The following is a 9,886-nucleotide window of genomic DNA, read 5'->3' as shown; positions in this document are numbered from 1 at the left end:
ACTCTGGCCTGGAGAATACCATGGACTGTATAGTCCAAAGAGTCGGACACGACTTTCAGCGGTGAAAGCCCTGCTGTCTTCTGTGTTCTCTCGACCCATTGCTTAAAACAGTGCCTGCCCATAGTAAGCACTCAGAATTGATGAGAGAATGAACTCTCATTTCACACATGAGGAAACTGGAGCCTCCAGGGATTGATTAATTTTCCCAAAGCCCACAGAGCCATGAACGGTCTATCTGAGACCAGGACTCATGCATCCCATCACTTATCGCAAACCTTTATATTATCACAAGGAGGCCCATATAATTTGGGCTACTTCTGAAACTTAATAGGAAATGTTACCAGTTATTATAACCAGGACTGTCCCAGATAAACTGGGATTCATGGTCACCATAACCATAACTATTATCAACATACTATTTTTTTTTAAGGAGGGAATATAAAATATAAATTTAATGTGCTGCGCTGTGCTTAGTTGCTCAGTCTTGTCTGACTCTTTCCGACCCCATGGACTGTAGCCCACCAGGCTCCTCTGTCCATGGGGAATCTCCAGGCAAGAATACTGGAGTGGGTTGCCATTTCCTTCTCCAATGCATGAAAGCGAAAAGTGAAAGCGAAGTTGCTCAGTCGTGTCCGACTCTTAGCGACCCCATAGACTGCAGCCCACCAGGCTCCTCCATCCATGCTATCTCTGGAAGAATTCAAAAGAAGCTGACAACATTGATTACTCTGGGGGAGGAACTTAGATTCAGTGGGAGAGAAATCTTTTCACTAAATAACCTTTTGTTCCATGGAAATGTAATATATATTGAGGATTTTTAAATTACTGATAAAGTGACAATTTTTAAAGGAAAAATTTAGAAAGTGCCTTGTTAAACAAAAGCAAACCAAAAAGCAGTAAAAAAGCATTTAAAAGCAGATAAGTATATAAAGTGGCAATTACTTAGGAAAATAGTTTGCAGTTCCTCAAAAAGTTAAACATGTGTCCCAGCATCCCTACCCCTAGGAAGTTGTGTACCTCAGAACTGAGGACAGTCTACACAGAAACTTGTGCACAAATATTGATAGTAGCCTCATTGATAATAACAATGACAATTTTTTTAAAAAGTGGAAACAACTCACATGCCCATCAGTGAGTGAATGGACAACAAAATGTGTTATAGCCATACAATAGATCCCTCAACCACAAAACGGAATGGAGTCATGATACAGGCTACAACATGGGTGACCTTTTTTTACTCAGTGAAAGAATCCAGCCACAAGACAGTACGTATTGTCGGATTCCGTTTAGATGGAATGTCCAGGACAGACACATCTGTACAGACAGAGGTAGCTTAAGGATTCGGAAACGTGGGGAATTAATTGGCACAGAGGAGAGACAGAGAAAGTGACTGCTAATGAGTATGTGACTACTTTTTGGGCTGATAGAAGGTTTTGAAATTGGAGTTAGTGGTGATAAGTCACCCAACTTTGTGAATATACTAAAATCTACTGAATTGTATTGATAGGAAAAGGGTGAATTTTATGATATGTGAATTATGTCTCAGTTTTTTTAAAAGTGGGTAGGCAAAACCCTGGTAATGTGCTTACAAACCATAGTAATACACATTGATATACATTTACTGTGCCTCTGGCATAAGCTAAGCATTTTATCATTAGGTAACACATTTAAATTTGTCTACGTAGTACTTGGCCTTTAACAAGTATTTAGTAAAGTGTTAGCCATTAATTTTTTTTTACATATTACATTATCTCTGAAGCTCACAGGAACCTTTTGAGGTAGAGGCTATACCCCAGTTTTACAGATGAGAAGAATGAGACTCAGAGAATTGACATAATTTCTGGCTCTCAAGTGAGCAGTCAGAACTACAGCTCATATTCCATATCTTGTTCCCTATCTTGGACTCTTGTTCCATATCTTGGACTCTTCACCCTTAGTGCAGCAAAATGCTTTTCTGACTCTGAAGATGAAGGTAGACTGACTACAGCCTGTCCAAGAAAGTGCCAAAAAGTGTAAGAAGCAGTGGTTTTAGATCAAAGTTTTGACCAAATGCTTGAAGGTGGCTTTGCAATTGTTAACTTGGGAAAATGCCTTGGAAGTCACGAATGGTCAGTTCACCTTGCTTTGCTTCTGCTTTGGTCAGTTCACCTTGGACAGCGTCTTGATGCTTTTCATGCTTGAGAGAAGAAAAAGAGCACAGAATGACCTGTTTCCCTCAACGAGCCTGACTTGGTTCTTTAAGCATCTGTGACTCTGAGAATGTGGGGCTGAAGGCTGTAGGAGGGTGCAGGGAGATGAGTGGAGAGGACTGGGTATCAGACGTGTTTTTGCATGTCTCTGAAATCGGAGTGTGTCTGCCTGACAGTGGCATCGTACAGTAGCTATTAACCGGCTTGTCAGCTGAAGACAGGCTTGTCTGAGCTTCTTTGCCTGCGCTTGCGCAAACATCAGATGTGCCAGCACCAAAACTGGTAGAAGGGACATGAGCAACTTGAAAGAAAGCCCCGGAGGGACTTCCTTGGCGGTCCAGTGGTTAAGAATCCCCCTCTCAGTGCAGGGATGAGAGTTGGATCTCTGGTCTGGGAACTAAGATCCTGCACGCAGGGGACAGCAACTGAGCCCCCGAGCCACAAGTACTGAGGCCTCATGCTGCAACTGAAGACCCCGCATACCACGACTAAGACATGGTGCAGCCAAAAATAAGTAACAGAAGAAGCGTTCTAAAAAAGAAACAATAATAAAGCATTTAACCCTAAGAACCAATTGAGAGGCAAGGAAGGGAAAGTTCAAGAGGCCCTTTAAAGTAGGACAGTTCCACATAATTGGAAAGCCTGCTTTAAAACTCAGACCAATGGATTTTATTTCCCTTTGTGAATGTTGTTGTAGATGGTCTAACACCAGTGTGCTGCATGGTACAAAGGACGAAACTGCTTAGAGAAGTATGGATAATACTGAGTCAAAAAATGATTCGAAAGAATCAAAATGTAGAGAAGTTTTAAGAATCCCTGGATCAATTTATTTTACGTATATTTTTCTATGTACATAAATATGATATATTAATATGCCTAGATCTAAAAGCTCTTCCAATGAGTATAAAATAAATTCCCTGAGTGATTAGAAAGCACTGTCACACAGTAGTTTAGGAAGTATTTTTGCTTTCTTGAGCGAAGTTGCTCCAATCATGTCTTGACTCTTTGTGACCCTGTGGACCGAAGCCTCTCAGGCTCCTCTGTCCCTGGGATTGATTTTCCAGGCAAGAATATTGGAGTGGGTTGACATGCCCTTCTCCATACCCTTAGATTCATTGAAGTATAGGTAGCAAGGATTTTAGAAGTCTAGGAGACAATGGAGTAGTGGTTCCTACTTTGCTGGAGAGCCAAAGACTGGTGTCAAAGAGCATTTTCACTATAAAAAGAAAAAGTGGGACACCCCAATGATGACAAGTATATGGTAAAGTGGACACAGGTATAAACTAGGAAATTAACTTAAATAAAAGAATATGACCCAAAGAATAAAAGGTATGCGACTTCCCTGGTGGTCCAGTGGTTGAAAGTCCGCCTGCCAATGCAGGAGACATGGATTCGATCCCTGGTCTGGGAGGATCCCATGTGCTGCAGGGCAACTAAGCCCTTGTACTGCAATGACTGGAGCCCTTGCATCTGGAGCGCTTGCTCTGCAGCGAGAGAAACCACCGCAATGAGAAGCTCGTGCACTGCAACTAGAGAGCAGCCCCTGCTCGCTGCAACTAGAGAAAGCTTGTGCCTAGCAAAACCCAGAGCAACCCAAAAGTAAGTAAATAATTTTTTTAAAAAAAGAACAAAAGGTATGAAAACAAGCAAGAGCCAAATAAAATTCCAACAAACTATCAAATAGTGTAGAATCCCTGATGAGGAAAAAATGTTCCAAGTCAGGGCACTTTGAAAACAATGGCACTAGTTAAATTCACAGCTGCGCTTACAGTCAGATGCTTTGCTGGCTATGAGGTCTTGTCTCAGCTCCCAACCCACCCCTCTCCTTTGTGGCGCTCATGTTGAGATACCGAAACCCACATTCTCCTCTGACAAATGGCTGCCTGTTAGGTTCTGCCAGTAGGAGGCATGGTAAGCTTTGTTCTGGAGTGGCAGAAAACCAGAAATTGCAACCAGGGTGAAGAACCATCATAGGCTTGAAGCAAACAGCAGGCGTACATCCTTCCTCCAGCCTTACTGACTGGCTCCATGGGTTCTCCCTCCAAGCTCCAAAGCCATCAGCCCTCCCTTTTTGAGGTCTGAGTCCCAGCTCCTTGAGGCGTCCCAGCCTCTTCCTTTTCTTCTCCAGCCCTAGGCAGTCATCCTGCAAAAAGTGTCCCTTTTTTTGCCTTTTTTCTCCCACTAATGCCTATGTTATCAATTATCCCCTATACTAAATTCCCCTGTTAAAAATAGCTTGATTTTGTTTTTTTCTTTCTGATTGGACCCTGATCGATACATTTGGACTGATTGGCATTGACTAGATCCAGCAGTGCCTGCCTGTATTTATCTATCTAGTATGTTAGTATTGGTTTCACAGATATCTGTAGAGGATTAACCTGTTTTAACCCCAGAAATCTTTGAAATTAGCGTTCTTACTGGCTGTTACAGAATCAGGAGTCAGCAAACGTAAGTCTCAACCCCAGTTGCGTCATTGGGTTCCATACCCTGTTTGGACCTCAGTGTAGTTATAGAAAGAGTACCTACCTCTCTAATTATTGCTAGTTATTATTAGTAATAAAACTTCTTGGATATGCAGAGGAATGAGACAGGACAATCTGTGGATATAAAGATTGCCCCAAGTTCACATATACCTTATAGAAATAGGGGGATGGTGAATTCTCTTAGCCAGACACATCCATTGGATTTTAGTTACTAATCTTGAACCTGTGTTAAAGAAGTATTAGCTGTTTGAATACCTACCTTTGTAGCCGTTGGATTTTGTATTAAGCTTCATTTAAAGTAAATGGAATTGGGATTTCCCTCATGGCTCAGTAGTAAAGAATCCACCTGCCGATGCAGGAGACACAGGTTCAATCCCTGGTCTGGGAAGATCCCACATGCTGCAGGGCAACTAAGCCCGGGCTCCACAAATATCAGCCTGTGCTCTAGAGCCTAGGAACCGCAACGCTGAAGCCCGAATGCTCTAGAGCCTGCGCTGTGCAACAAGAGAAGCCACCGCAAGGAGAAGCCCATGCTCCGCAACTAGAGAGCAGCCCCCACTCACTGAAGCTAGAGAAAAGCTCGCAAAGCAACGAAGGCCCAGCACAGCTAAATAAATAAATATGATTTTTTTTAAAAGTAGGTGGAATTAAATGACTGAGCCCATCCGTGGTCCAGGTGATAGCACAGCAATGTAACCCACCTTACCAGCCTCAGGGGAGCGAGAGTCTTACTTGGTGACAGGTCCTCTGTGAGGAGGGCATGGCAATCCACTCCAGTATTCTTGGCTAGAGAATCCCATGGACAAAGGAGCCTGGCGGACTACAGTCCATGGGGTTGCAGAGTTGGACATGACTGAAGCACCTTGGCACGCATGCAGCTCTGTGGGAGAGGCATCATTTGCACACTCACTCATCGCCATGGCTCTGTATCAGCCTTGTCTTTCACTGTCTCCAGCTCATGAACTCTGCTCAGCTCCACTGGCCTCATCTCAGCCTCGTAAACGCTGACCCACTTTCACCCAGAGCACGTGCGTTTTGTTAGCCTGGGTTAGTCCTCCTCGAGATGTTTCTGTACCTCATCACCTCACTTCATCTGACTTCTCAGACAGTCAGGTATTCCTGAATACCTTCTATATAAATTTCTGTTAAATTCCACCCTGACCATTCTCTGATTTTAGCTTGCTTCACTTTTCCCTGTGGCATTTAGCACTGCCTGACGTCAGCACATTGTTCACTGACTTACACTCTGCCTCCCTGGCTGGGAATGGAAGCTCCACTGTGGTGGGGACTTGGTCCATTTTGTTTGCCACTCTATTCCCAGAACCTGAAGCAATGCCTGGCACCTCTGGGACATAGTAGGCCCTCAGAAAATATTTGACAGGTTAATGAGCAGATTTAACAAGCAGACACCAATTATGGTGCTATACCAGATCTCTGCCCTCTGTGAACCTGGAGTAAAAGCATGCTGGTTGTTTTGCAAAAAGATCTTTCATAATCAACATCTGCTCCTTGAGTTTAAGTCTGGACATTTTAGTCCTGGAAACAGGACCAGATTTCAAGTCAGATATGTGGCTTCATATCCTGTCTTTACCAGTACTAGCTGTACTCCATAAATCCTTTAATCTCCCCGAGACTTGATTTTCTCATATATGCAATGGGAATAGTAGTTGCTCTGCTTACCTTTGACTGATTGTAAAGGTCAAATGAAATGTGTCTCTCCCTCTGGGACTCTGAGAGTTCAGATTCTTCTGGCATTTCCCTCCTGACCACTGTCCTTCCTCTCTCGAAAGCTGTTGATCTTTGTCTTCCTTTATGACCCTCAAGATCCAGAAAAGCTATGGATCTACCACAGAGAGGTAACCTGACTTTGTCTTCCAAGTCTTCCCAGATATCAGCTGAAAAAAAAAAAAATGCTCAGGAAGACAAGGCAGCCTCTTTTCCATCCTACTCATAATTGCTGATACATAGTTGCCTCAGTAACCTGATCATCAGCCCTGGTAACAGATATCCCTGTGCTGCACCTGCAAAGCCGACAGAACGAGACAGAGAAAATAGTATCCAACAGAAGAGAGACGGTAGACTTCTCTATAACAAGGCCCAGGATAAGGACATTATTGTCTAGAAGGAAAGAAATGATTGAAAGGTTCTGAAAACTGAGGTAACTCCATCTCAAGCAACCTTATTAGCCTGAAAAAGAACAAAGAATCTCTTCCCCCACATAAAGGTATGGAGGAGAACCACATGACTCAGTAGATGGGGAATCAGGGAGGAATATGCTGATACACCATCGCGGAGTCCTTCTGGGAGCCTACGGAAAGGATCAGTTGTAACAGCGAGGTCCAGAGTTGCGCCACGGAATCATGTCCCCAGTGATCACATCTCAGTGACCGTCTCTCCTGCTCGTCCCCTTAGGGTCACTGTGAGGCAAGACTGGATTCTGGCGGTTTTTTATGAGCTGTAATCTGTCTTTCTCCCTCCTTGGATCTCTGTTCTCAACTGCTTTCATGTCACTAATTTATAAAGTACCTATGGAGTCTTCGGAGAAGGTGATGGCACCCCACTCCAGTACTCTTGCCTGGAAAATCCCATGGATGGAGGAGCCTGGTAGGCTGCAGTCCATGGGGTCGCAAAGAGTCAGACATGACTGTGCGACTTCACTTTCACTTTTCACTTTCATGCATTGGAGAAGGAAATGGCAACCCACTCCAGAGTTCTTGCCTGGAGAATCCCAGGGACAGGGGAGCCTGGTGGGCTGGCGTCTGTGGGGTCGCACAGAGTCGGACATGACTGAAGCAACTTAGCAGCAGCAGCAGCATGGAGTCTTACTGCCTTAATGATTTTACTTAACTTTCTTTTTGATTGTACTGATTGGTACTAAAAGATACACCACATTTTAAAGCCCTGACATCAATCCAACGTTGAGAATCTGAAGCAAAGACATCGTGGTTAAAGAACATACAAACAGCCTGGTGTTTTCTGCTGAGTCTGTTTGGGAAATGCAGAATGGCTGGGATTTTTTCGAAATCTGTTCTTAGGTGCTATTTAAACCTTCCCTATAAATTCAGGCATATTTCTTAAAAGGAAAGAAAATACCAGCAACAAAACAAAAAAGATCAAATGAGACAACTGAAAAAGAATAATACATCCAGATGTTACATTGCTTTTATTGCTGCTTCCAGGTCCCAACCAGTTTGGCCCTAGAATGTTTAGAAGTGCAGGTGTGCACTTCAGGGGCCATGTCTCTTTCCCCAGTACTGATCCACCTATAGCTATTTGATGTTCTCTTTTTCTTTCAGTGAGAGATACAATGCCTGTGTGTGGCAGAGTCTCTGTGTGTGTCCAACATACTCCACGCTGTGGAGTCCTCCTGGACTTATTAAGGACCAGGGTCATCAGCCTTTTTTGGATTTCCTAGGCTAGAGAAGAAGACAGGAACCAGGATGGGAAAATGGACATGTTGCATTTTAAACTGGAGCTTCCCCTGCAGTCCACAGAGCAGGTTCTAGGTGTTCAGCTCATCTTGACTTTCTCCTACCAACTGCATGTGAGTTATCTCCTTTTTGTCTTTCTTTTTTTCATAGTTTGTTTTTTTTTTTAACTATTTATTTATGTTTTGGCTGCTCTGGGTCTTCGTTGCTGCGTGTGGGGTTTCTCTAGTTGTGGTGAGCGGGGGCCACTCTTCCTCGCGGTGCGAGGGCTTCCTTGATTTGGAGCGCGGCTCTGGCTTTAGTTGTTCTGCAGCATGTGCAGTCTTCCGGACCAGGGATCGAACCCGTGTCCCCTGTATTGGCAGGCAGAGTCTTATCTACTACACCACCAAGGAAGTCCTCCCTTTTGACTTTCAATAGAACAGAGCCCCCCCTTTCTGATTTCTGGGAAAACTCACACTGCAGATGATTCTTTGCAGAAGTGTCATTTAGGATTTAGCTGCCAAAGTTAAATTTGAATGTTTTTCGTGAAGGTCACATTAATTTCCGTGAGCTATTAAGAGCTCCAGGGGTTCTGGGCAGAGCGCTTCCTGCATGGCTAAGCTCAGCACTAGGGGGACACCTTAGGCTTCAACCACAGATGAGTGATGCTCAGAACCTGGAACCATTCGGATCTGACTGAAATTGATATGGTCTCTCTTTCTAATGATTTCAGAGGATGTCGACATTCGTGATGCAGAGCATGGCGTTTCTCCAATCCTCCTTCGCTCTTCCGGGGTCCCAGTTATATGTGAATGGAGACCTGAGGCTGCAGCAGAAGCAGCCCCTCGGCTACGGTGGCCTAGACGTCCGGTACAACGTAGGGACGCTTCATTCTGCCCATCTCTTTTGCTTCTGTATTGTATTGTTTATCAAGTGCTTTGAAGAGGGAGCAAGTAACATTGGAAATAGCACTTCTCTGTGAGTGGCGCAGAAAAGGATCTCTGAGGAATTCTTTCCGTGAATCCTTTCGAAATATGGAGACAGATATCCCTGTTTACATCTTCAAAAAAAGAGGGAGAAGAATCTTTGTCTTTATCTGAGAACTGAATTGTTTGTAGTTTTGGGGTTTGCACACACACACACACACACAGTGTATTCCACGTGATCTTTCTTTGCTAAGCTTATAACATAGGCCAGCCCCGAGGTAAGAGGTTTAACTGCATCATCTCATCCAGTTATCACACAGCCTCATGAGACGCCTCTGGTGCCGTTCCCTGGTCTCCAGCTGCTGTCCTGTCTCCGTCCCCCTTGCTCCTTTCTAGCCCCGGGGTCCATTTTGCTGTTCCTCAAACCTACGAAGCAGCTCCTGCCTCAGGGGTTTTGCACTTAGCTCTTCCTCTACTGAGTATCCACGTCACTTACCCTACTGCTCCGTCTGGACCCTGTTCAAAGCTCCTGAGCACAGTCCTTGCTTGACACGCTTCTAAAGAACATCCACCTGTCCCTCCAGCATCGCTCACCCAGGTTTACTCTTCTTACCTTCACCTGAAATATGAAAGGGAGGTTTCCAGTTTGTTCATTTGCCATCTCCTTCAGCGGTAAAGGGGCTTCCCTTGTGGCTCAGCTGTAAAGAATCCGCCTGCAATGCGGGAGACTGGGGTTCGATCCCTGGGCTGGGAAGATCCCCTGGAGAAGGGAACGGCTACCCACTCCAGTACTCTGGCCTGGAGAATCCCATGAACTGTATAGTCCATGGGGTCCAAAGAGTCGGACACGACTTTCAGCGGTGAAAGCCCTGCTGTCT

At 44.5% G+C, this 9,886-nt stretch overlaps 1 protein-coding gene across 3 annotated transcripts in view; it reads left to right on the top strand.

Moving 5' to 3' along the window:
* Positions 1 to 9,886, top strand: part of TMEM231 (transmembrane protein 231) — a 19,952-nt gene that overhangs the window by 7,030 nt on the left and 3,036 nt on the right. For all 3 annotated transcript variants that reach the window (XM_010850760.1, XM_010850759.1, XM_010850758.1), the window contains 2 exons: positions 8,088 to 8,216; positions 8,816 to 8,959. In XM_010850760.1, the coding sequence (XP_010849062.1) occupies positions 8,088 to 8,216; positions 8,816 to 8,959 (273 nt within the window). The remainder of the gene's footprint in view (positions 1 to 8,087; positions 8,217 to 8,815; positions 8,960 to 9,886) is intronic.

This window comes from Bison bison, unplaced genomic scaffold (assembly GCF_000754665.1).
Source record: "Bison bison bison isolate TAMUID 2011002044 unplaced genomic scaffold, Bison_UMD1.0 scf7180017864295, whole genome shotgun sequence".
Taxonomy (NCBI): domain Eukaryota; kingdom Metazoa; phylum Chordata; class Mammalia; order Artiodactyla; family Bovidae; genus Bison; species Bison bison.
The sequence above is the reverse complement of the archived record's forward strand: the minus strand, read 5'-3'. Positions and strand labels throughout refer to the sequence as shown.